At 50.1% G+C, this 21,974-nt stretch overlaps 1 protein-coding gene across 1 annotated transcript in view; it reads left to right on the forward strand.

The window, feature by feature from the left end:
- Atp9a (ATPase phospholipid transporting 9A (putative)) overlaps nt 1-21,974 on the forward strand; it is a 126,354-nt gene that overhangs the window by 37,450 nt on the left and 66,930 nt on the right. The window contains exons 4-7 of the mRNA XM_023720691.1: nt 2,765-2,873; nt 18,245-18,303; nt 18,506-18,557; nt 19,230-19,324. Coding sequence (XP_023576459.1) covers nt 2,765-2,873; nt 18,245-18,303; nt 18,506-18,557; nt 19,230-19,324 — 315 coding nt within the window. The remainder of the gene's footprint in view (nt 1-2,764; nt 2,874-18,244; nt 18,304-18,505; nt 18,558-19,229; nt 19,325-21,974) is intronic.

The raw sequence follows: 21,974 nt of genomic DNA on the forward strand, positions 1-21,974 counted from the left end.
TGGGTTTCTAACTCCTAGCTTGTCGGGAAGGTTAAGGTGAGAGATAACTTGTTGTGCCTTAACCCCCTTCTGCCAGGAATTACAGAGCATGAGTGTGAGGCTCAAGGATGAATTAGACAGTGTCTGCTTCTGGAGGGTGGCCACTGGTCTTCCCCAACAGATTTTTATGTGGATTAAGTTCTGGTTCTTGGCTAGGACACATTTGCAAATGCAGGTATAAGCGCAGTAGCTCTGAACGAGGACCATACCGGGAGCCAAGTGGCCTGGGTTTCGCTGATAGGAATGTAGTCCAAGTGTTCTACTTCATGTAGGCCTGCCTTTCTGCGCCTCAGTTTTCTGGTGTGAAATCGGGGTGATGGTGACCCCCTCCTTGGCTTGTTAAGAAAATGAAATGAGTTCTATTGCAGGTGAAATGCGTGTTGTGGCTTCTTTAGACGTTGCCTCAGAGCCTTGTGCCATCACAGGTGGGGAGGAATCCCGCACGAGATAGCTAAAAAATCATCATCATTTCCTGGCCTTTTGGCTAAGATCAAGTGACAAATAAGCCTAGAGGTTTTTTTTTTTTTTTTTTTTTGTATTTTAGGGAAGGTGTTCTACAGGCTGTTCAGGATCTCACTACTAGATCAGACTCTTAGTGATCTGTAGTGATCCGCCTGTTTACAGCCTCCCAAGAGCTGGGATTACAGGCGTGCACCACTATACCCAGTCTCAATTGCTGTCCCAGCAAACCCTGGGGGCAGGGCCAGCACAGTAGGCCTGGGGACTGAACCTCTGCCCCGTGCCTGCTTGCAGGTGCTTTAATCTGCTGAGCTATTTGGCTGGCCCTTAGAAGGTTTTTTTTTTTTAAATACCAAGATATAATCTCCGTACTGTGTGAGTGCCCAGCTCTTCAGTGAGTGGCTCTTTGGCCAACACCAGAAAGTTTCCATCACCCCAGAAAGATCCCTGCTGCTCTTTCTAGCCACCCTTTAGCGATTCTGGGGCGTCTCCGTTCCATAGGTTAGTGTAGCTTTTGTTGTTGTTAGTGTGTTTTAATGCATTGTTTTTTTTTTTTGTTTGTTTGTTTGTTTGTTTTTCCAACTGTGTTTTGCTTTGTTGCCCAGTCTGGTTTTGAACTCATACATACAGGTGACTCTGCTCAGCCTCCCAAGTAGCTGGGACTACAGGAGACATGTGCAAACCAGAATGCCTAGCTCAGTGAATCAGTCAGTCCGTCCATCTGTCCATCTATCTGTCCATCCCACTCTTTGTCTGTCTGCACCCCTCTCCCTCCATATTGAATACAAGTCCTCAAGCATGTTAGGCAACTGCTCAGTCACTAAGCTAAATCCCCAGTCTTCTTTATTTTTTATTTTAAGACAGGATCTTGCTAACTTGCCCAGGCTGGCCTTGAACTTGTAGCCTTCTTGCCTCAGTCTCCATAGTAGCTGGATTTGGGGGTGTGCAGTGGTATTCCCATTAGTAAATCTTTTTTTTTTTTTTTTAAATGTCCAAATTGTAAAGAAGGCTTTTCACCTTCCTGTTCGCTTGTCTGTCTCACCACTGCCGGCGAGTTCTCTAGAGGCTCAGACAGTCCCAGGCCCCGTCCCTCCCACTGCAGCCCTTCCTCGGTATCTGTAGATGGTAAGGACCTCCTGAAGTGGACAGTTGGGATCTATTTCTGGATTACATTTACATCTCTTTGTAAACCAGTTTCTAGCCTAGGGGGCAGCATAGGATTAACGGGAACTCTGCATGCCTCTCTCTGTGTGTGTGTGTGTGTGTGTGTGTGTGTGTGTGTGTGTGTGTGTAGCTGGTCTGGTAACATAGTGTATTTATTTGCAGCGTGCAGGTTAGCGAGCAGATCCGTTCTTTGTATGATTAAGCTCTTTCCATGAGCGTCAATGGGATTTACTCAGGCCCACGCAGCTTTGTGTGAAAAAACAAAGGCAGCAAACACCCAGGTTCTCTTAGGACCACAAAATGGTGGCACGGGGTGGGCATCCAGCCGGGCCTGAGCTTCTGCGCTCGCTCACGGTCCTCTGGCCTGGCAGGTAGTACGCGCGCCGTCTGGCTGGAATCGCCCTTTGTGAAGGTAGGTGAGTCTTTGGGCGAGCTTCACAAAGCTGTGACGCTCTGGCTAGGCCTACATAAAAGATTTAGAGTTCTCTGAGTTGAAATTAATATATTTCGCAAGCTAAGCATTATGAAAATGAAATTCTCAAGGAGCCCCCTGCCGGCCCCTGGGCGGTTGTGCCCTCTGTACTTTAATGAAGAACCGTTCTGGCATGCTGTGAAAAGAGAGCATAAGAGTGCAAGAGAATGAATGAATGCTTTTGCTGGTGTTGCTACAAGAGCCAAAAGTCTGGACTGTAAATAGAGCCCTGCCCTAGGGAACTCCCAGCGGACAACGTGAGTTGTGGCGGTGGGCTTAGGGGACGGCTGTAATTTTTATTGGTTGGTGCTTTTGTAAGCAGTGCTGTCATATGATTTCTTCACGAGACATTACAGATAAGGCTGCAAAGTGCCCTCAGTTCCACCCTAATCCTCCTTCCTCCCAGCAGCTCCCAACCAGCAGCACAAGACTGGGAAACGTTTAGCTGTGCGTGCCGGCTTTGTGAAGGTGGCCTTCCAGGCTGTGGGGGGCAGCGAGTGCAGGCAGGCCTGGAGCAGGGCGATGGTGGTGCTTGCGGGACAGCCCGCAGGTCCTTGCTTCCTGCCCTGCTGCCTTCTCTGCCCAGAGGCGGCTTCTGCAGAGCTCACCCTCTGTCCTGTCTCTCCACAGGGCTTCGTGCTGGCTGTCACCATCATCCGTGAGGCGGTGGAGGAGATCCGGTGCTATGTGCGGGACAAGGAAGTCAACTCCCAAGTCTACAGCCGGCTCACAGCAAGAGGTCAGCTTCCTGGCTCTGGGCCACAGGGTGGCAGCTCAGTCACAGGCCACCGACAGTCAGGGGAGCAGAGTTGAAGCCCAGGCCGCGGAGTGCCGTGTGGTGCGACAGCCACTCAGTAGCTTGGGCACCAGGGACGCCTCCATGTGCCTGGGCTTGGCGGGACCCAGCAGTGTCCCTGGGCTCAGGCCCCTTAGAGTCTTGTCAGATAACTTGCCTATCATCGGCCTCTATCTGGAATTAAATCCTGGGCCTTCTCTGGCTTGGCCTCTCCTTTTCCCCCTGCTGGCCAAGCCCCATGGGGGCAGGTGGGAGCCACACGTTCCTCAGGAGGGCTCCCCAGCCATCCAGCCTGCAGTGTTACCTTGTGCATGTGCTGGGCCTGTGGGGTAGCTTTGAAGGCGTCCTGTGCGCCCTCCACAGTGAAGCATCTTGAGGGCCCCTCAGTGTGATTCACAGTGGAGAGCGGAGGACCTTTCCTTGCTGACTCACGCGAGCCAGGTTTAAAAACCTGCCCGAGGGGCTGGTGAGATGACTCAGTGGTCTAAAGCACCTACTTAGAACAAGCTTAGCAAAGCACAGGTACCACGGTTCAATCCCCCAGCACCACATGCCAGCCAGCCCCGCCCCCTGGTGGGCTGAGCTGGCCACACACACACACACACACACACACACACACACACACACACACACATATAAATAAATAAAAAATTTAAAAAAAAAACAAAAAACCCCCGCCCGAACACATCCTTGGGGAAACTGAGAAACCACCATTTGTTTGGTCTTTTTGAGACAGGATCTTACTACGCATTTCTGGCTGGCCTTGAACTCCCAACAATCTTCCTACCTCAGCCTCCCAAGTGCTGGGATTACAGGCATGAACCATCATACCTGGCCTAACTACAGTAGATTTTTAAGTTTGCATTTGGAATGCGAGGATGATACATAAAGTTGGCTAATTGTTTGGTGTCCTTCTAAAATAACTAACCCCACAGGGGTATTAATACCAGAAGCCCGGGGAATTAAGGCTCGGCCTTGCTTTCAGGAAATTGAAAATTCTGGAAGAGATAAGGTAGATAGATGCTGGAGGGATTTAGCGTCTCAGCCAGGGGTTGAGCAGCTTTGCCATCAGGGCTTTTGGCTTCCCAACAGGCTGTCGTCCAGGATTTCAGCGTTCTCAGTAGGATTCCCTTCCAGGAAAAAAAAATCAGGGCAGTATGTTTGGGGCTCAAACACACAGTTGAAAGTTTGTGCGTGTGATCCACTTTTGTGGTTGGTGGTCTTAAAAAACTGTAAGTTCCTTGGACAGGGGGAAATTTCGAGTTGGTATGTGCAGAACTACTGTATTTAGGCATTTTGCCTTAACAGAAAAAAAAGCCAGTTTAATCTTTGTAGAGGCCAGTGGCTTGGGTGCTGGTGTGGGCAGTTGGAAGATCCTCCGGAGGGTGCTTTTCTGGGGTTGTATGTGTTAAATCCTCTCTTAATAACACACTCTTACTCTGACCTTTACAATGTTTGGCAACCAGCAAAAGCCATGAAAGAGAGGGTAGGGTGGACCTCTTCAGAGCTAACAGGAGGGGCCTCGGGTTCCACTCATCCTTCATCCAGGCCCACCTTCTGTGGCTCTTTCTACTTGGTAGTGACTCTTCCTTGAGTGATTTTTCTGCCCTCCCCTTCCCACTCCTGCCTTAACTTGGCTCCATCCTTGAAAAGATACCAAGGAGAGTGGGCAGATGGCTCTAGTGTCAAACATTTTTCTCCCTTTGTCGGTCGCCTATTGTGGCCCTGCATCCCCATTGTCACATGGGCCCAGCAGTAGAGGGAAACAGCACACAGTTCAGAATGTGATCCCAGGCCCTCGCTTTGTAGTTTGTCTTGAAAGACCCACAAAACACTGCAGAAACCAGCTCAGTTCTGAGATCCATGCTGAGGGGAGGGTGGCGGCAGGCACAGGAGAGGAGGAGAAAGCAAGCCTTTTTGACCCTGCTGTTGAATTAAGATTTCCTTGAGGAGGGCTTTCCACCGACCTCGATCAGTCCGTTCCTAAGCAGAGTGAAACACATATGCCTGTGTATTCGTGAAGGGCGCTTTGTTTCTCTATCACATGAAATCTCAGTGTGTACGTTTCACCACTCTATTGGGAATTCAGTTTTCAGAAACGGAATACTTCGACCAGTGGATCACAAGCAGTGGTGTTTACCTAAATTCTGTATCATTTCCTGATTGGTAGTAGCAGTAGAGGCACTAGCATAGTTTTTTTTTTTTAAAGTTTTGTTGTAACTTCTCATTAACAAAAAAAGTTACAAAAAGCATTAAAAAAAGAAAGAAAAGGGAATTCCTATGAACCTTTCTCCCAGATGAACCAATTGTCAACCTTCAGGACATGACATTTAAATGTTTTTTCCTTTCTGTGTGCGTGTACACACACACACACACACACACACACACACACACACACACACACCCCATATCACAGTGTGGTCACAAAGCTAAGTCATAGATATAATTTCTTTTTGTTTTTTGTTTCCTTTTCAGTACTGGGGATTGAACTCAGGAGCGCCTTAACACTCAGCTAGGCCGCCAGCCCTAGTTTAGTTCTTGAGGCAGGATCTTGCTAAATTAACCAAGTTGGCCTCAAATTTATGATCCTGCTGCCTCTGCCCTGCAGGTAGCTGGGATTTCAGGCATGTGCTGCAGTGCCTGGCTGGGGTGATTCCTTTGCTGTGTCTAAGTACTTCAGTGTTCAAAAGTGTTCTGCTTTTTTTTTTTTTTTTTTTGGTGGTACTGGGGATTGAACTCTGGTCCTTGCACTTGCCAAGGAAGCGCTTATTCCGCTGAGCCATCTCCCCAACCCCTCAGTGTTCAATTCTAATAGAACGTTTCTCTTAGGTAATAGTGTAGTTACCAGTACCAGGAAGCTTCCGGTCAGTGCAGCACCACTGCTGTGATTTGCTGTCCTTAGGCTTTGCCATTTGTCCTGACAATGCCCTTTATGGATTTTTTCCTGGTCCAGTCCGGGACATTTTGCTGTCCTCCTCGGGTGCCTCTAGCTTGGCACAGCTCATGCGTTTTGTTGTCTTGCCTGACACTGAAATCGACTTTTTTTTTTTTTTTTGGCGGAACCAGGGATTGAACTCAGGCCCTTACACTTGCCAGGCAAGCACTTATTCTACTGAGCCATCTCCCCGGCCCGAAATCGACATTTTTGAAGAAGACAGGCCAGTCACTTTGTCACTTTGTATTAATTTGTCACGATTTGCATTTGTCTGATTTTGCCTCAAAATTTGATTCACGATATACATTTGGGTAGGAACCTAATACACTTGGAAAAAATGCCAGCAACACAGAGTCTTGTGGCAATAGGGCCAGTACTGTAAGGGCTTTAACTTAATCAACTTGGGGACACCTCAAGTTTATTCCTAGGAAATGGTTTGATTTTAAACAGCTGAACTAACACCTTGGCTAATGAGAAACTCTCCACTGGGAGGGAAAGTGGATGACAGCTTTGCTTATTTGTTTGTCCCCTGTGAGTCCCCAGATTGAACCCAAGGCCTTGCACATGCTGGTGCTTGGTTGGTACTACTGAGCCACACAGCCCTCCTTCCTCCCTCCCTCCCTCCCTCCTTTCTTTGTTTTAGTTTTTTGTCCTTTTTAGACAGGGTCTCACTATGCAATTCAGCTGGTCTTGAGCTCCCTTTATAGCCCAGGCTGGTCTCAAACTCACAGCAATCTTCCTGCCTCAGCCTCCCAAGTGCTGGGATTACAGGTGTGCCCCACCATGTCCAGCCTTTTTTTTTTTTTTTTTTTTTTTTTAAGAGTAGAGGGAAGTTATTGAAAGAAAGAAAGCTTCTGTCTAAGAGGGACAGAAGGGGGCCTAGGAAGAGGGTGGCCCACAATGCCACTTCTCAAGGATGAGGTGAGTTCAAGGTGTGACAGAACTATGATCAATCAACAGAGTTTCTTAGAACTATGATCAATCAACAGAGTTTCTTTTTTTTTTTAATTAAAAAAATACTTGTTTGGTACAGGGTCTCATCTTATAGTTCAGACTTGTAGTGATTCTCCTGTCTCAGCTTCCCCGGCGCCCAGTGTTCTGGGGCCAGCATGGCATGCAGTACCAGGGTTGAGCCCAGGTCCTCGCACTTGCCAGGCAGGCCACAGAGCCATCTCCCCAGCCCCCACAGAATTTCTTTTTACTTTTTTGTTTGTTCGTTTGTTTTGTGGAACTAGGGATTGAACTTATGCCCTTGTGCTTGCCAGGGAAGCGCTTATCCCACTGAGCCATCTGCCTGGCCAGAGTTTCTTTTTTTTTTTCTTTTTTCTTTTTTTTTGGCAGGACCAGGGATTGAACTCAGGCCCTTGTGCTTGCCAGGTAAGCACTTATTCTACTGAGCCATCTCCCCAGCCCCAAGAATTTTCTTGTTTTTGCTTCGAATGCCTTCAGGGCAGGTTTGGCTGGCTTGAGTTGTGGGGATCGAACCACAGCAGCCTGAGCCAGACGGCTTTGTTGAAGCAGCCACTTAACGAACTGAGCTAACGGGCAGGTCCCCCAGAGTTTCTTTTAATAGTTGCTGCCCACGTTTTGTCTTATTTTGTTCAAACTGTATTTAAAACAACACAGTATGGGGAGATGGCTCAGTAGAATAAGCGCTTACCTGTGGAGCGGAAGGGCCTGAGTTCAACGCCCCGTTCTGTCAAAAATAAATAAATAAAAATAAAAAAAATAAAATAACACAGTAATGGGATGAGTTTTTAATGTAGCTTGCACGGCTCAGTAGGAAATGTTTGAAGGTTTTCGTTTTTTGTTTTGAGACGGGGTCTCGCAGTGTGGTTGAGACTGACCTGGAACTCAAGGCCATACTTCAGCCTCAGTCTCCTGCTAGCATGCTAGCTTTACCGGTGTGCACCACCGCGCCTGGCTTCTTAAAGTATTTTGGTAGTGAGTTAGCTACCCATGTGGAGATTTATCGTTCTTTGAGGAAATCCTTGTGGCCCTATCACGGGCCACACACGAACTCCTTGTGGCCCCGTTACAGCCACGTACACAGTAGGTTTCTGCATCACCCGGCTAAATGGGTGTGTCTGGAGCTTTGTGGAAATTACCAATGAGTGAGACATGCCGCCTGCATGCAGACGTGTACAGCAAAGTCACCAGTCCGTACGCCTGCGTGGCTTGAGCCTGCTGCCCCTTCCCAATCAATACCCTGTCCCTGCTTCTGAGCGTTCTCTGCGCAGTTGAAGACAGCGCTTCCTTGCTGGTGCCCTGACCATCCGTTCTGGATCTTGCCAGAAGGAAGAGAGTGCGGAGCCGGGTGCAAAGCTAGCCTGAGGGCCTGTGCTCAGGCAGGAGGGAGACTGTCATAGCCAGTCCCAGGTGTGCGCCTGTGGTCCCAGCTGCAGGGGCCCGGGTAAGCGGACTTCCAGGTGGTGACTGCAGAGCACTAGACCAAGTGTGGGGTCCTCTGAAGGTGAGCTGCTGCCTATGCTGGGCAGGACAGTGGCTAGCCTGCCCTGGGAAGGAGCCGCACCCCAGTGTGGTGGCCACAAGCGTGCGCTGCAGGAAACCCCCCCCCCCCTTGTGCCTGCACTGTGGTTCTTCCTACTCGGGCTGTGATTCCTGAGCCTCTGACTCCCAGGGGAGAGGGGGGAAAAGGGCAGGTGGCAACCTGGGCCCTGGGCTCCACGCACGCTGGCTCTGTGATGCAGGAGTCTGTATGCCACAGGGAGAAAGAAGCCTTGGAGCTGCTTCTGTAGACTGATGCCCAAATTAGGATGCAGGCAGTAATGTATATTAAAAATGAAGGACTGCCCACCCGAAGAAGCTGGGTGCCAGGTAAGGTCTAGTTGCTGGTTTGGTTTTGTTTGAGACAGGGTCTTGCCGTGTCACTCAGGTAGGTTGGCCCTGATCTCAGCGTGGAGCCCAAGCTGGCCTTAAACTCACAATGAACATCTTGCCTCAGCCTCCTGAATGCTGGGATTCCAGGCATGTGCTACTATGCCTGGCTAGTTGGTGATTTTTTTTTTTCTTTTTTTTAAATAGCCCTGTGGGGTAGCTTTTGTGGGTGGGAAGAAAGTGTAGAGAAGAAAGTGTTTTTCTTGTACCGGGAATTGAACTCAGGACCACATGCTTGCCAGGCAGGTGCTGTGCTATATCCCTATCTCTCTCTCTCTCTTTTTTAAAAAATGTATTTAGTATAGGGTCTACAGGGTGTACAGAGTCTCACTATGTAGACCGGACTCTTAGTGATTCTCCTGTTTTCAGCCTTCCAAACTCTGGGATTACAGGTGGGTGCCACCATGCCCAATCTCAGTCCCCAGCTCAGTGCACCCCGGGGTCAGGGTTGGCATGGCAATGTTTTTTTTTTTTTTTTTTTTTTTAAATCCATTGTTAAAACCATGACTGAGGCCCCTAGAAAAAAAGGAGAGAAAGGCTCTTATTGGAAATACAGCTGTGTCCTTCCCACCTGGGCTGCGTGAAGTCAGCACCTACCATGTAAGGAATGGGGCTCGATGGCGGCGGCTGTGCAGCCCGCATGCACAGCCTATGGGCTCTTAAGACCGCAGGCATTGAAAACACATTTCCGAGTCCAGAGGAGCCCACCAGTCTAACCACCCCGAGCTAAGGTGGACCACTGCAGAAAGTGCTTCCCTAGAAATGAGGGTGGGTTTTTCCTCGTACGTGAAATTCACTTTTGAAACAGCTGGGAGGCTGAAGAGGATCTCTTAGAATTTTATGAAGTTTCTGATGAAGCTGTCTTCCCAAATCAGTAGCATGCAGTGGCACTGGAAATGAAGCTAAGAAGTAGTCGCAAACTTGCACTAGTCTCAGCAAAACCTAGTGTTTTCCTCACAAGATTTGGCCAGTCTCCAGCCCTGGAAAAAGAAAAGGAATGCGGTCACTCCTTGGCACTTGGGGGAAGAAAAAAAAAAAAAAACTTTTCAGTAAAACTTTTCAAGTAAAAGATTTGGGTTGGGTCAGGCAAGATGAGTGAATGAATCTCAGTCGCTCATTCACAACCACAGGTCTTGGGGTGGAGCCCAGGCACGCCTCACTGCTGAGCCGCAGCCCATTCATTTTTAATTTGGAGGCAAGATCTCATTAAGCTGCCTCAGCTGGCCTCAGATGGCAGCCTTTCTGCGGCCTCAGGCCTTGGTGTGTGGGGCTCCAGGCTGCGCCCCCACGGCTTCCCAGGGTACTTGCACAAGAAGGGATGCAGGGAGGTGTACGCGTAAGTACCCTGGAGGTGCCTGTGTGCTGGTCCCAAGGGGCCAGGGACTTCGCATTTGCATTTTCACAAGGTACATTCCGCACGTCTTCGTACTAGAATGCCTCCTCAGACTAACTTCTGACCAAAGGCCAGATGAAGCCCGCAGGTAATTAGCCTTGAAAGAGAGTGTGGACAGACGTGTAGTGAACTCGGTCGCCAGTGCTTCTGTTGTGCTCACAGCATCTGGACAGATGGTCCATCAATCCCACAGCACACGAGCTGAAGGCCCCTGCGGGGAGAGGCCCGGCCCACCCCGTGCAAGTCCTGTGTGTAGAAAACCAGCTCGCCGCTCTTCCTGTTCCGGTCTTGCTGCATGTTCTGCAGGGTTTGGCGCTAGTCCCTGCGCGCACTGCCTGCCACAGCTGCCCAAGGCTCTCACTCTCATTGAAGATCCCGGGGTTCTTTTCTTTTTGATCTTTTTGAGACGGTCTCTCACTGCAGTTTAGGCTTCCTTGAGCTCATTTGTGCAGCCCAGGCTGGTCTCGAACTCCCAGCAATCTTTCTGCCTCAGTCTCCTGAGTACTGGGGTTAACAGGCATATGTCACCACGCCCAGTCCCAGTTTTCATTTTAATTCAGGATTCACTCTGGGTTTGCGGTTAATCTGGCTACATTTGAAGACTCAGGCCTTCTGCATGCTGGGGTGGGGGGCACACTGCATCCCCTGAGCCCCACACCCAGCCTGGGAATTAGAGGAAGGAGTTGTGTACTATTGCAGTTGGTGAGAAGGTAGAATAGGGCGGACGATGTATGTGTTCACTGGGAATTACTGAGCTTGGACCAGGAGTGCTGCGTGTTTTCAACGTATAAACTGTCCGACATGGGTGGATGCTAAGATTCAATGTGTGGTTTTTTTTTTTTTTTTAAGGAAGATAGTCTCAGTGATGGACTTTTTGATGTTAAGGAGGTAAAACTCCTGCCGAGGACCCTTCCCTGAGGCTCTCTGACTGTCCAGTAAGCAGAGTTCCTTCCCCTCCCTGAACTCCCTCTCTAGCGCATCTGCAAGGATTTTTTTTTTTTTTTTTATAGTACTGGGGATTGAACTCAGGACCCTGCGCTTGCCAGGCAACAACTTATTCTATTGAGCCATCTCCCCGGCCCTACATCCGCTTTGAGGAGTCTTATTCAAAACAGATCTCGCCCACATACTCCTGTGTGGTTTCTGGCAAATGTGAAGTTTGAATGTCAGCCCCAGATCCACCAGGTTCAGGTTTTTTATTCTTTCCAAGTACTTGATTTCACTTTATTACAGATTGTGGGTGAAAAACAGAACTCCACCAAACCCTCAGAAATCTCACAAGCAAATCGTGCTGTTAACTTTCACAAAAAGTGCCGTCCTCCCCATCCAGGCGTCAGCTCACCTCATTATTTTGGAGCCCTGTGAGCCTGGGAGACCGTTCACACATTTGTTGTAAAAGCCTCTGTCGAATATAAACGTACTACATTTAAACCCGCAGTCTTCTTTAAAAGTTCTCACTGTTTTAAACAAAAGCCCCAGCAAGCAGTCGTGGTATTTATAACACTACTTTTCAACCCTGGGCCTGTTTTCAAATAGGTCTTAAGCTTCGGGGAATGTGGAGAACTCTATTTGAATATGAAAATTTCAACTTTAAACCTCTGAACTCTGCCGGGCCTGCAGAGGTGTTTGAATGTCAGCCCCAGGAAATGTACACAGGGAGCAGAATTTACAACTCATCACTGTCACAGTTAGATTAGAGAGTGAGTTAAAGAGTAATACATTAACCAGGGCTAGCACTTGGAGAGCTTGGCTGGGGACCTACAAAGGCCGGCAGTGTCTGCACGCGCGATGAAAAATAGAAGGATAGCTGGAGGTGTTGGGGGTCGAAAAATAGGCCCACACATACAAGCGCCCTGGAATTTATTTAAGAGAAAAAATTTTTTGCTTTTTTTCTTTCCCCAGGCTGTTCAGCGGTTCGACTGAATTGTCATTTGCTTGTTTCGACTCCAGGGAAACATCTGGTTTCTCCCTGCAGTGGAGACAAACTGCTCTTATTCTGGAGCCGTCATCCATGAAAGGCACAGCTCGGGCTCGGTGGCTTTGCTTATGGAAGGCTTGGGTCCACCTCTGTAGAAATAAACAGTCGTAGAAATTGAAGTTTCTTCCTTGCTGGAAACCGACTGAGCTGACTTGGGTGAAGTGGTGAAAGGCGAAAGGGCTGAATTTACTAGAAGTTTAGTGGCTTAAGATGTGGCAGGCAGAGAGTTTTTCATTTCACTTCTGCAAATCTCACGTCCTGCTCTGCAGAGTGGCTGCCGGTGCGGGCAGCCTCCCCGGAGCTCGGGCGCTCAGGGCTGCTCCTTGACCCAGCATGGGCTGTCCTGGCTTCTGGGCTCTGCTTCCTAGCACCGGGCTTGGTCTTCCTGCGTGCTTCAAGAGATGCTTCTAGGTTGTGTCACATCCATTTCTGACCATGTAAAATGAATCGCCAAATCCCTTGTAAAACTTTTCAAAAGAATTTTGCACTGAGAAAGGTAGAGTGCTCACAGCAGCAGGGACAGTGACAGCAACCCCGCCGCCAGCTGGGGCGGGCGGCTCTGGGAAGGTGCAGTGAAAGTCGTGAAAGCCGGAACTTCAGCACCGTCTGCCAGGTGCTGAAGCAGAGTCTTTCTCTTCCAGTCCTGAGGGCTGTAGGGAGGGCCTGGCTGGCTTTTGAGATGGGTAGCGATCACTGGGAAAGCACTATTCTTTTTTCCTTTCTAGTGCTCTTTGGAAATTAGGAAACTGCTAGATGGCTTCTCTGTGTCTTGTGTTTGCTCTTTGGGGGGTGGGGCGAAGACATTCTAGTTCTCTTTTTCTTCATTTAGAGCACACACACAACCCTCCAGCTGGAAGCCAGGGTGGCACTGTTTTTGGTTACTAAAAGCTGCTACCTTGGGTAGCGCGGAAGGCTGGGGGTCTCTCTTGGTTGAAGCTGCAAAGCTGAGGGTCACTGCTCCCCTAGTAAAATGCTAATGAGAGAGGCAGGCAGTGGTGGGGCTGTTGGGATCCCCCAGAGGGATGCGAGGCGGCTGGCAGGTGGGCAGGTACAGCGGGAGTGTCTGTGTGCAGGAGCAGCCTGCTGGGCTGACCCAGAAACTCTGCAGACTCAAGGGTGTGGGTTTGGGTTTTGTTTTTTTCCTTTTTCTTTCTTTCTTTCTTTTCTTTTCTTTTCTTTTCTTTTCTTTCTTTTTTTTTTTTTTGAGGTGGAGCAGATGGATGAAGAGAGAGTTCAGATTAGCTGATCGTAAATCAGGACTGAGTCACAGGACAAAATCTGAGCCTGGTCCCTTAAACATTTTGAGCAAATTCAATTGATGCATTTATTTTCTTATTTGAAAAAGCAACCTATGTTTACTATTTAAAAAAAAAAAAAGGGAATGTGAACAATTTAGAAAGTAACATTGCCAGAGAAGGTCTGGATCCTGCACATCACCAGAGAAGGGGCGCTGCCAGGCCTTTCTGGAGACCCCTCTTGATGTGCTGTCTCGCATCTATCCAGATCCGGGCGTTTGTTACTTAGTAGGAATTAAATCCTGTACTCTACTTTGAGTTTGATTTTAGGACCTGTGACTATGCCCTGAAAACCCGAAGCCAAGGTGTGATTGTTTGAGTCACCCCAGCAGCACAAATTTTAATGATAAAATGTGTAAATTTATGTTTGGGAAAGTTAGGGTGGGCTCAAGTGAAGGAAAACATCCTTGTCATTGGTGCCCAGGGCCTGCCTGAGTTTAGACCTCCCTCCTCCCTCCCTCCCTCCTCCCTCCCTCCTCCCTCCCTTCTCTCCCTTCTCCCCTCTCCCTGCCCCCCTCCCTTCCAGGAATGACCCTCCCCAGCCTGCCAGAAGAGCTGCCTGTGCCTGCTGCCGCTGCTGGTGCCCCCTAGTGGAGCAAGAAGAGGGTTTCAGGCAGCCCGAACTCTGCCACTTTATATACTACCCTCTTTTTATCTGCAGGTTCACCAACTTTGCAAACAGTGGTCCGTTGTTGCCAAGGTGACCGTATAGTTATGTCCACTGTGGTTGCCCCCCTGCTTGAATGTGTGTCTTTTATAGCATTCACACTGTGTTAATCATGAGTAAATCTAGAGATGACTTCAAGCATACCGGAGGATGTGCGTGGTTTAATGTGAACATTACGCTGACTTCTATCAGGGACCTAGTACCTGTGGGTTGTGCTATCCATGGGGGTCTTGACCACCCCTTGGAGATATGGAGGGAGGACTGCACCTAGCTTTTTGGGCTAGTGGACAGCCCTTGCCTCCCAGGATGGTACTGCCCACAGTCCAAGATGTCCTGCCACTTCAGATAGCGCTTGCCCAGGGTCCCATGCCGTTGCTGTTCTTATGAAAGTGCTAGATGCATATTAGTAGGGTAAAGGCGCTTGCGTTGGGAAATCCCACAAGTCCTAGTGGCGTTCAGGGTCAGTCTGCTGTCATGCTGGCCAAATGCTTCCTAGGCATCAGCAAAATTTGTGTGCAGACCTTTTTGATGCCAGGTGTAATTATTGTTACAGTAGTCCTATTTAATTAAGTATAAAATTGGTCAGCGTCAAACCCTCTGTGGCCTATTACCGAGAGCTGTTTCAAAAGAAGTTATTGGAATACTATAGAATCTCAGTGGTAATGCATGAAAAGATGTGGCATTAAATTGTGTTAAAAGTGCAGTGTGTTGGGAGAAATTGTGGAAATTTGAGGTTGTGCATTTAGATTAACAGTATCTTTAAGTTGTGTTTTTTTTTGGCTGGGTGTGGGGTCACATGCTTGTAAAACAAACACTTGGGAGGCTGAGGCAGGAGGATCATTGCAAGTTCTAGATCAACCTGGGCTACAGAGTGAGCTCAAGGCCAGCTTGAACTGCACAGTGAGACCCTGACTCAGAAAGACAAAAAAATAAAAATAAAAATTAGGCCCCCCCCCGCCCCCGTGTATTAGAGCTAAAACCCAGGGCCCCATACATTTGAGGCTCTAAGCTGCACCCCCAGCCCTACCTTTCTTTATACAGCGAGAGAAGGGCAGGCTAGAAATCGTGATGAGCGCTGCCGTGGGGGTGTGGAAGAGCTGGCCGAGCGGCAGGTGCGTGACTCTCATCCCGCTCTTGCTCTGGGGCACGTGCTTGGAAGCTGTAGCCCACTTGCTCAGCCTAAACCTTTGAAGAGTCAGCGGGCTCTCCCTGGACACAGGTAACCAGTGAGGATGTCCTGGCGTTGCTCCCTCGCGGGGAGTCTGATGACCAGCGTCAAGCCCACACCCTGGCCAGTGTGCCCCTGGGCTGCCGGACCGCGCTACGCACACCAGCGCTCCCTGCACTGCACTGTCTTCTGATCCCGATAACCACAGTGGCCTCCGCTTGGCCTGTTCTGGCCTCGGATCTGCCGTGCAGAGTCTGTTGACACCTACCCTGGACTCCCTGCACTTATTCATCTCTGTTTGCTGTCTCTTTTTCTCTCCCTCTGCTAGAATTTGAGTTCCATGTACCCCCAGCCTTGGTATCCAGCAGGCATTTGGTAAACAGAGCTTGATTGTTGAGTGCATAATCAAGCGTTTTCTGGGTTGGGAGCTGTTCTAGGTCTTTTTCGCAAGTGTTACTGCCCCGCCCTCCTGCATGCAGTGGCCTCAGTGGCACTGCTTTGTGTGAGTGTGTCTCGCTATTTGTCTCTCCAGCTCCTGGGGTGGCAGACAGACGCTGTGGCTAAATTCAGTCCTTGGTTTGTTTTTGCATGGCCTGAGAGCCAAACAGTTTTTCCTGTCCCTGTCGCTGTCATTGCTGGGGATAGCACCTTCAGTCTTCCCAGTGAACTACGTCTCCAGCCCTCTTTTAATTTTATTACAGACAGAGTAATAAGTAACTGAGTTACCCAGACTGGGCTCAAACTTGGGATCCTCCTGCCTCAGCCTCCCAGAAGGCTGGGATCATAGGTGTCAACACCTAGCTGGTCGCTGCATTTTAAAATGTAGAAAATACATGCCCAGAAGTTGCTTAGCCCGTTGGGGGGAGCAGCTGTTAGCAGGGTAGACGGAATTGCTTCTTGGCCCGCAAAACTTGAACTGTGGCTGCCTGGCCTCGTGTAGGACTTGGGTGTCCATCTCCTGTGGGACTGTGAGCTTCCCTGTTGGGGCTCTTTGGTCTCTTGGTGGTCCCTGGGAGAAAAGGGTGATGGATTTAGAGAATAAAGACAAAATAGCTGAAGTCAGGTGGAGGCCCATGCCCGAGGGCAGAGGACCTGCACAGGTGTTTGTTTATACCTTTGCAAAGTTAGTATCACAATGCACAAGGTTGCCTAGCAACTGAAGGCTGAGATTGTCCAGGCGGGATGCCTTCCTCAGGACTGAGGTAGCCTGACAGCCTTAGACGCTGTGGCCTTGTGCTGCCCTCACACACATGCCCCCTTTCCAGCGTCAGCCGCTCCCAGGGCCTTCTCAGCACCTCTGAGACGTAATGTTTTTGAGTGGAGTGGAACTCACTGGTCTTTATTCCATGCTCTGGAGGCAGATGTGGGTGTGAATTTCATGCTGACCTGTTCCAACTCTTAGACTTGTGGGCAGTGGCCTGTCCTGAGCCTGCTGAAAACTGGAGTTGTGACTGTTCTCTCCTGTGCTGACTGTGGGATTAATCCAGGTTGTCCACGCCTGCATGTGCTTAGCATAGGGTGTGTTTGGATTATCTTTTCTTTCTTTCTTTGTTTTTTTTAAATGGCAGAAAGATTTTTTTTTGGCTGGCTCAGAATGCCTTCAGGGCAGGTTTGGCTGGCTTGAGTTGTGGGGATCGAACCGCAGCAACCTGAGCCTGACTGCTTTGTTGAAGCAGCCACCTAAGTGAGCTAAGGGGCAGGCCCCCCTGGATTACCTTTTCTGTGTTTTAATTTTTTTTTTTTTTAATGTGGCAAGATGTTCTGCTCCTGGACTAGCTGGTTGGATATATCCTCTACACTCTCTGCAGGGATTGCAGCTGCAGGGTTACACCTCGGGCATGTATTCCAGGCCTGAGTGTGTTTAAATTTTTAAAATTTAAAAAGCTTGGACTCATAGCGATCTTCCTGTCTCAGCCTCTCCAGTGCTGGGATAATAGGCATGGGCTACCACGCCCAGTTTCGGAGGCTGACACAGTGCTTCTGGGGTTCCCTGGCCAACATGGCGTGCAATACTGGGGATCTAGCCCAGGTCCTTGAACTTGCCAGGAAGGTGCTTAGACCGCTGAGCTATCTCCCCAGCCCAGCATTAGCTTTTATTGTTGATGCCGATAAACATCTAGCAAGAGTTACATAATCTGATCATAATCCCATGAACCGAACTGTCTAACAATTGTAAAATAAAAATAAATCAGTCATTGTGGGTGAGCTTCTCCTTATTTTGAAAATTAAGAGTTAATTTTTCTTAATGGATTGGACTCAAAACTTTTGTTTTTTAGAGACAGGGTCTCGCTCTTCAGTTCAGACTGGCCTTGAGCTCACTTTGTAACCCAGGCTGGTCGCAAACCTACAACCATCCTCCTGCCTTAGCCTTCCAAGTACTGGAGTTACAGGCATGTGCCACCATGCCCAGCTGGATTGGACTCCTAAATATCCCCTACTTTTTTTGTTTGTTTTTGAGACAGAGACTGACTATGTAGTCTGGCCTGGCCCTAAAACTCACAGCAGTCCTCCTGCCTCAGCCTTCTGAGTGCTGCAGTTACAGGCGTGCACCAACATGTCCAGCAGCAGTTTTCTCTTTTGAGGCAAAATAGAATGTCTTGAGGTAGGGACTGTTTCTTGAGACGAGATCTCACTGTGTGATCCGAGCTGGCCTCCTGCCCCCAGCCTTCTTGCCTCAGCCCCCTGAGTATTGCGATTCCAGATGTGCGCCACTGTGCTCAGCACAGTGCTGGTTTAGAAAACCTGAGTCCCCATTAAGAGAGATGTTTTTTCTTGAAGGGATGAAGCATCTCCTGTCCTGTGAGGCGGGAGTCTGGGCTGTCTAGCAGTCTGTCCTGCAGGTGGGGAGAGGGGAGGGGGCTTGGGCGCTGGCGCATCTTACCTCCGGGTACAGCATGGTGCCTCATGCCTGGCGCCTCCCCAGTGATGTGCCAAGTAGAGGTGAACAAGATGGTGATGTGTTGGGCCTGTTGCTTTGCAGGGACAGTGAAGGTGAAGAGTTCCAACATCCAGGTGGGCGACCTCATCATTGTGGAGAAGGTGCGTGCTGCTGGGGTTGTCCTGCTGGGCCTGCTGGCTTCCTTTCCCAGGTGGATTTGGATAGTGATACTTCGTTTCAGATTTGAAACAAAATAACCCTCCAAATCTGTCTTGGTCAAAGGCAGCCTAAAAGCCAAGGGCGGGCTGTGGTGGTCCCCAAAGCGGTGTGGGTGTCAGTCACGATCTTCTTCTTACCCCACAGAACCAGCGGGTCCCAGCCGACATGATCTTTCTGAGGACGTCAGAAAAGAATGGTAAACGTCTGAGACCCAGTGGAAAGTGACCCTTAGCCTTTCAGGCGGAGCCGGACCAAGTCATTGTTTGAAAATGTGACCGAGTAGATCATCACTTGGAGGCCATGGCAGTGAAGGGAGAGTACCTTGTTTAGCAGCGAAGCCTTCTAGGATGGAAGCCTGTGGTGCCCATGCACTGGGCGGTGCCAGTCCTGGGAGAGAGAGGCCCCAGGACCAGCAGGTGGTGAGGCTGCCTCCGGAAGCCGTGCTGTGCTCTCGGGGCCGGTGGAATGCAGGTGCCTGGAAGTAGTGTTTCCTGTCTCAGTGTCTGCACACGGGGAAACTGAGGCTCAGGCAGGAGACGGGGCTTACAGCCCTGCCTAGCGTGGCCTCAGAGGCCACTGCTGGGTTCTTGCAGCAAGCTTGTCAGGACTACATCCTGCAGAGTAGAACACATGGGCTGGGCAGGGCAAACTGCCCCCCTGGGTCCCTCAGCAGGTGACAGCAGGCTGAACTAGAAGCCAGATGTTTTCGACTGAGAACCCATGGAGAAGGGGAAGCAGAGTCTTTCGTTTTGGGTCTCTGGCTGTGGCTGGGCCAGTTTTACGAGGACCAGAGTGGGAGGTTCCCAGCAGTGCCTCGGTAAGGACTCTTGGGCTACAGGTGACCACATATGCCTACCTTCCCCCACAGGCTCTTGCTTCCTGCGGACGGACCAGCTGGATGGGGAGACGGATTGGAAATTGCGGCTGCCTGTGGCCTGCACGCAGAGGCTCCCCACGGCCTCCGTGAGTAGCTTCCTGGGTGGAGTGGGGGGCCCACGCTGGCCCCAGTGTAGAGCAGGGTGCCCAGAGCCCCCAGGGTATGCAGAGGCAGCAGCCTACTGGGGGCAGATGGTCCTGAGAACCTGGAATGATGCAAGTGCAGCCCGCAGGTGCAGGGAGCAAGCCCCTTCAACGGGGCTGAGGAGCCTAAGAGACCTCCACGCAGTGCCCGGTGGAGCAAGAAGCCGTTGGCCAGAGCAGGTCACTCCTCCATCGGAGCTCCCATCGGCTTCTCCTCTTCCTGCCCTCTCTCCCTTGCCCCCAGCCTGTGGGTCGCAGTCCTTCTGTCTCAGTTCTCCCTGGTGAGACCTCCAGGTGTGCTCTCAGCCCATGCCCACCCACCTCCCAGCTGGGTCTGCCTACTTCCTGCCTGCTGGGCTGTGCCGAGCGCAGGGCACCGTGTCTACTTTAGTCTCAGTGTGGGTTCTGTTGGGTGCGGAAGGCGTGGGCAGTGGAGCCTGCTGTCCCTAAGAGGCGCTAAGCCCGATAGTCCTACCTTTGCCCAGCTGGTGGACGTGAAGGGGCACCCCCACTGCTCTGCAGTTTTATGCCAGGAATCCAAGGGCAGTGAGTTTTAGGTGCTACCTGGGGCCTAGAAAGGCTCAATCCTGTCCTGTGACGCTAAGCTAGGGACACGGGGTTCGCTTTACCTGGGTCCTGTGCCCCACCTCCTGGGTCAGGCTCTCCGAGAACAGGGTGCTGGTGCCCGGTTGAGGAGCCCTGCTTGGAGCCCTGGCACGGAGGTGCCAGCATCCTGCAGCTCGAGCGTCTCGGAGGGCATTCGGCAGGCGTCTCTGTTGGCCCTCCTGTGGTCGAGACCTGGCCCGAGGGTCAGAGAAAAACAAGATCCTGCCAGCCCTACCTACCAGGTCCCCAAGCAGGCCCGGCTGGGGACCGCCATTTTATGTTTATTTATTTATTTATTTGCAGTTCTGGGAATTGAACTCAGGACCCTGAGCTTGCCAGGCAGATGCTTATTCTACTGAGCTATCTCCCCAGGCCCCCACCATTTTATGTTTAAATAAAATTAACTTTTTAAAAATTTTGTTTATGAGACTGCCTTACTACATAGATAAGACTTGCCTTGAACCCGCTACGTGACCAAAGCTGGCCCTGAATGTGCCGCCACTACACCTGGCTGGGAGTAGCATTTTAATAAACTTTTAAAGAATTGAGTAAATTAGCCACAGAGGTGTGTACTGCTATAATCCCAGCACTCGGGAGGCCGAGACAGGGAGCTCACAGGTTTGAGATGAGTCTGGATCACAGAGGATCTTTTGAGCCAGCCTGGTTTGTATAATAAGACCCTGTCTCAGGGCTGGCCAGATAGCTCAGCGGGTTAAAGTGCCTGTTTAGGCAGAGCGCAGGAGCCAGGGTTCAATCCCCAGCACCACAAGCTGTGCCAGCCCCACCCCCCGGGTGCTCTGAGATGACAACTGAGACTGGGTGTAGTGGTGCGCTCCTGTAATCCCAGCACTTGGGAGGCTGAAAACAGGAGGATCACTACGAGCCTGATCTATAGACTAAATAAAAAAAAAAAAAACCCAAAAACCAAAAACCCAGTGTTGAAAAGAGAAAAGTTAGGGCCAGTGAGGTAACTCAGCAGACTTAAGTGCCTGCTTTGGCAGCTGTGCTGTGCTGGCCCTGCCCCCAGGTGCCCTGAGCCGCCGCTGGGGTGTGGTGGCGCACGCCTGCAATCCCAGTGCTGGGGAGGCTGGAAACAGGATCGCTAGGAGCCCGAGCTGCGTAGTAAGGACTGCTGTGAGTTGGAGGCCCTCTCTGACTACCTAGTGAGCTCAAGGCCAGCCTGAACCATGCAGTGAGACCCTGCCTAAAAACAAAAAAGAAAGGCAGGTTGTATAAAAAGATTACCTGAGTGATACAAATATGAGCATCTTCTTATTTAAAACAAACCTGTGTGTTCTCTATTAGAAGTTTGGAACGAAGTGGGAAGCTTTGCCCACATCTCTTCCAAGCCTTTGTCCTGTGCCTGGAGGGGAAAAGTAGGCAGGGACCGTGCCGAACCTTCTGTGTGCTCACACGCCTGTGTGTGCGCGGTTCTGTAAAAATGTGAAGCGTATCCTCCTTCGTTCTTTTATGTATGAGCACAGAATTAAAAGGTGTGGAAATGATAGTTACTGTTTTCTGTCCCTAAATATTTATAGACAGTTTCATGTTTAGCACTTTATAACCAGGCATCTTGGTTTATTATTATTATTATTATTATTGTTATTATTATTACCAGGAATTGAACTCAGGACTGTTTTGCCAGGCAGGCTCTCTGTGTGCCACTGAGCTCTCATCCCCAGCCTGGAATCTTTGTTTTTTTAATTGGATAGAGGGGTCTCGCTATGTAGATCAGACTTATAGTGATCCTCCTGTCTCAGCCTCCCCAGCGCTGGGATTACAGGCATGCGCCACGGCATGCAGTACCAGGGATCAAACCCAGGTCCTTGACTTGTCAGGCAGGTGCTTAGACTGCTGAGCTATCTTGATTTTTTTTTTTTTTTAATTTTTATTTATTTATTTGTGTGTGTATGTGTGTGGCCAACTCAGCCCACCAGGGGGCAGGGCTGGCTGGCATGTGGTGCTGGGGGATTGAACCGTGGTCCCT

The sequence above is a fragment of the Octodon degus genome, unplaced genomic scaffold (assembly GCF_000260255.1).
Source record: "Octodon degus isolate 3935 unplaced genomic scaffold, OctDeg1.0 scaffold00077, whole genome shotgun sequence".
Classification (NCBI taxonomy): domain Eukaryota; kingdom Metazoa; phylum Chordata; class Mammalia; order Rodentia; family Octodontidae; genus Octodon; species Octodon degus.